The 3583-nt window shown below is 48.3% G+C and overlaps 1 protein-coding gene across 1 annotated transcript; it reads right to left on the bottom strand.

The window, feature by feature from the left end:
- Positions 1–6: 6 nt before the first annotated feature.
- Positions 7–3337, bottom strand: LOC121964443 (EMILIN-1-like; the record flags this gene model as incomplete). Its single annotated transcript, XM_042514648.1, has 2 exons — positions 7–564; positions 3203–3337. Coding segments are annotated over 2 exons (458 nt in total), but the record flags the coding sequence as incomplete, so codon positions are not given.
- Between the last annotated feature and the right edge of the window lie 246 nt (positions 3338–3583).

Raw genomic sequence — 3583 nt, forward strand, 5'->3', positions numbered from 1 at the left:
GTCCACACGCACGTCTGGAGTGACGACATATGATCTCATCAGGTCAGCTGACCGAATTAAGATGACCTGCTGTTCTCCATGTGTCTGAAAAATGTCCTAAAACAAAGTGATCTGTCGGATTCTCGACACGGACATCAGGTCAAAGTTAAAATATTCTGTCATGACGTCAGGGTCGTAAAGAGGAAGTGACATCATATGTTACAGTGTGGCCGTCTGTGGGTTTTACACAAGTCTAAAATGATCACATGTCTTCGTACAGCAGCACACCGCTGAAGACAGTAAGGGGCTCCACAGAGTGAGCTAGTTTACCCATCACCAGGTCCACGCAGACCGTGTCCCTGGTCTGCAGAGGCAGGACGATGCTGAAGACCGCCAGAGACCCCGGAGGGGTTTTGGCCTCGGCCACAGGGTTATTCTCCAGACCTTCAGGCTGGTAGCCTCCAGAGTCTGCCCGGGCCATGCCATAGTTGGACCTGGACAGCACTGCCTCGATCTTCTCATTCTTATGACCCGTCAGAACAGCGCTGAAGAAGTAATGACCATCTACAGGGGCAGTGAAGACACCTGAGGGTGACAGGAAACAACAGCGATCAAAGGTCAAACTGAATACAGCGGGCCAGTAAAACATTCATCATTCAGTGACAGTGAGCCCATACTGGGCGAGGTACCCACATCCCGAGAACACTGTTTCATCATGGTCTTCTCCGAACCGCTCTGAGTCTGGCCCCTCCCCCAGGACCACTTTGCCTTGGAAGACCCAACCAGGGGCGAGTAGCCCCAGACAACACAACTCCCAGGATCACAGGGGAATGCAAACCCCTCCACCACGGTCAGGTGGCGATTCATGGTGGCTCCCATTTTCAAAAAAGAGGACCAGAGGGTGTGCTCCAATTATCAGGGTATCACATTACTCAGCCTTCCAAGGAAAGTCTATTTAAGGGTGCTGGAAAGGCGGCTCCATCTGATTGTCGAACCTCAGATTCAGGAGGAAGGGTTAGGGTGGGTTCTGTCTGGGCTGCAGAACAGTGGATCAGCTCTTCATCCTAGCGAGGCTGCTGAAGGGGTTGTAGGAATTTGCTCATCCGATCTACATGTGCTTTGTGGTGTGCGGGGTGCCGGTGTAACTTCTGCGAGCCATCCGGTTCCTGTGTAACCAAAGTGAGAGCTGTTTCTGCTAACTCGACCTAAAGTCAAATCGATTCCAGGTGGTGTTGACGTCCACCAGTGTTGTTCCTTGTCTCCAATCTTGTTTGTGATCTTCAGGGACAGGATCTCAAGACGCAGCTGGAGGGAGGAAGGGGTCCGGTTCGGGGACATCAGAATTGCGTCTCTGCTTTTTGCAGATGATGTGGTTCTGTTGGTTCCATCACACCGTGACCTCCAGCACGGACTGAGGCGATTTGCAGCCGAGTGTGAAGCGGTCGGGATGAGAGTCAGCACCTCCAAATCTGAGGCCGTAGCTCTTTGCCGGAAAACGGTGGACTGTCCCCTCTGGGTGGGGAGTGAGTCGCTGCCCCAAGCAAAGGAGTGCAAGTATCTCGAGGTCTTGTTCACAGGTGAGGGTAGAACGGAGCGTGAGATGGACAGGCAGTTTGGCGCCGCATCCGCAGTGATCATGGGGTCATGGTGAAGAAGGAGCTGAGACGGAAGGAAAAGCTCTCAATTTATCAGTAAATCTATGTTCCAACCCTCACCTTTGTTCATGAGCTCTGGGTAGTGACCGAAAGAATGAGATCGTGGATACAAGTGGCCGAATTGAGCCTCCTCCGGAGGGTGACTGAGGCTTGGCCTGAGAGATCAGGTGTGAAGCTTGGACATCCGGGAGGAGCTTGGAGTAGAGCCGGTGCTCCTTCCCGCTGAAAGGCACCAGTTGAGGTGGTTCGGGCATATGATCGGGATGCCTCCTGGACGCCTCCCACTGGAGATGCCCCAAGCACATCCTACTAGTAGGCAACCCCGACTAGAACATGTCTGGCCTGGAAACCTTGGGGTCCCCCTGGTTGAACTGGAAAGCGTCGCTGGGGAGAGGGACACCTGGAGTGCTCTGCTTAGCCTGTTGCCCCCTCGGATAAGCAGACGAAAATGGATGGATGGATGGATGGATGAATGGATGGATGGATGGATGGATGAATGGATGGACACTTCTTTGACTTGAATGTGTCAAAAACTTAACAGCGATATCAGGAAAAATAATGATAAGCCCAAAGCTAGCACCATACATGGTAAAGAGGTTAAGATTGTTGACACTTACGAGTACCTGGGGACCCTGTTCGATTCCCAACTTTAGCTGGATGCAAACACACAGTCAGTCATCAGATGTGTACAACAAAGAATGCACTTACTGTGCAAACTTAACTCCTTAAAAGTCTGCAACACTGTTTGAAGCATTTTTTCTCAATTATTTATCAAAAATCTTGTAACTTTTTCTTTAATCTGTCGGTTAAATGGGTTATCTGTGAGGGACAGGAATAGTCTGAACAGTATCATATAAGTCTGCTCCAAGATCACAGGAGTCCAGAAGAGAGACCTTTACTTCCTTTGGGAGAAATATGTAGTCAAGAAAGCAAAAGGAATTATCAGTCAATGTGATCATGTTTTGTCAAGTGAATTCACTTAAATCCCCTCGGGCCAGTGCTACAAAGCCCCCCATAAACAAATCGTACTCTCAATCACTACTCGCTAAGTCCTTTATTCCTTCTGCTATCAGACTGCTAAATGCTGACAGTCGTCTTTTTAAATAATTGTTTTATTTTTGCAATCACATCGTTGGTTTATTATTGTCTTCACATGGCTGGCAAGCCCATCCATACATGACTGTATCTGAGTGACGTGCAATGCATCAGAACATCCTATTTATTCACTTTGTATTGAGACATGGAATTTTCTTTTTCTCATTTCTTTTATTTATCCTGCCCAGTCCTTGTGTGGGTCAGTATAAACGCGACCACACGAGTACTGCGTGTTCTTGTCTGTCAGTTTGTGTTTGGTCTTGGTAGACTGTGAAAATGAATTGCCCGTTTGGGTTGAATAAAACTGTCTGAAGTCTACACCACTCGTGATGACCAGGTGTTGTTGAGATTAAATGGTAATTTATACGCACTGATGAAAGAAAAATGCAAGTTGCTGGTCTGACCATCAGCACGAGGACAGGAGGTGCAGGGATCAAACCTGCGCCCGAGCTGCTGTGTCCTATCAGGTTTACCTGTTCTCGGGTCATAGAAGTCTCCCTCATTGACAAAGATCTTGTCGAAGATGATGGTTCCCGCTCGGTCCATGGGAGCCGTGAGAGCAGCAGAGAACGACAGTCTGGGAACATGAGCGTCAGCACCAGGTAAACCTGAAAACACAAATCTTTTACTGACGACTTAGACAGATTTTTATGTTGAAATTAATATTTTCACCGGCTGCTTAATCTGCAGGGAATTTTCCTTTGATTTATGAAGTGACGCCTAATCAATGGGATTAATCAGATGATGATCAGCTGTGATAGACAGGCTGGACTCAGTCTTTGTCTCTTCAGGTGTGAAGAACAAGCAGTCGGTACAATTTTCACCCCATGTTAGCCGGAGAAAATTTTTCTTTT

The sequence above is a fragment of the Plectropomus leopardus genome, unplaced genomic scaffold (genome assembly GCF_008729295.1).
Source record: "Plectropomus leopardus isolate mb unplaced genomic scaffold, YSFRI_Pleo_2.0 unplaced_scaffold15639, whole genome shotgun sequence".
NCBI lineage: Eukaryota > Metazoa > Chordata > Actinopteri > Perciformes > Serranidae > Plectropomus > Plectropomus leopardus.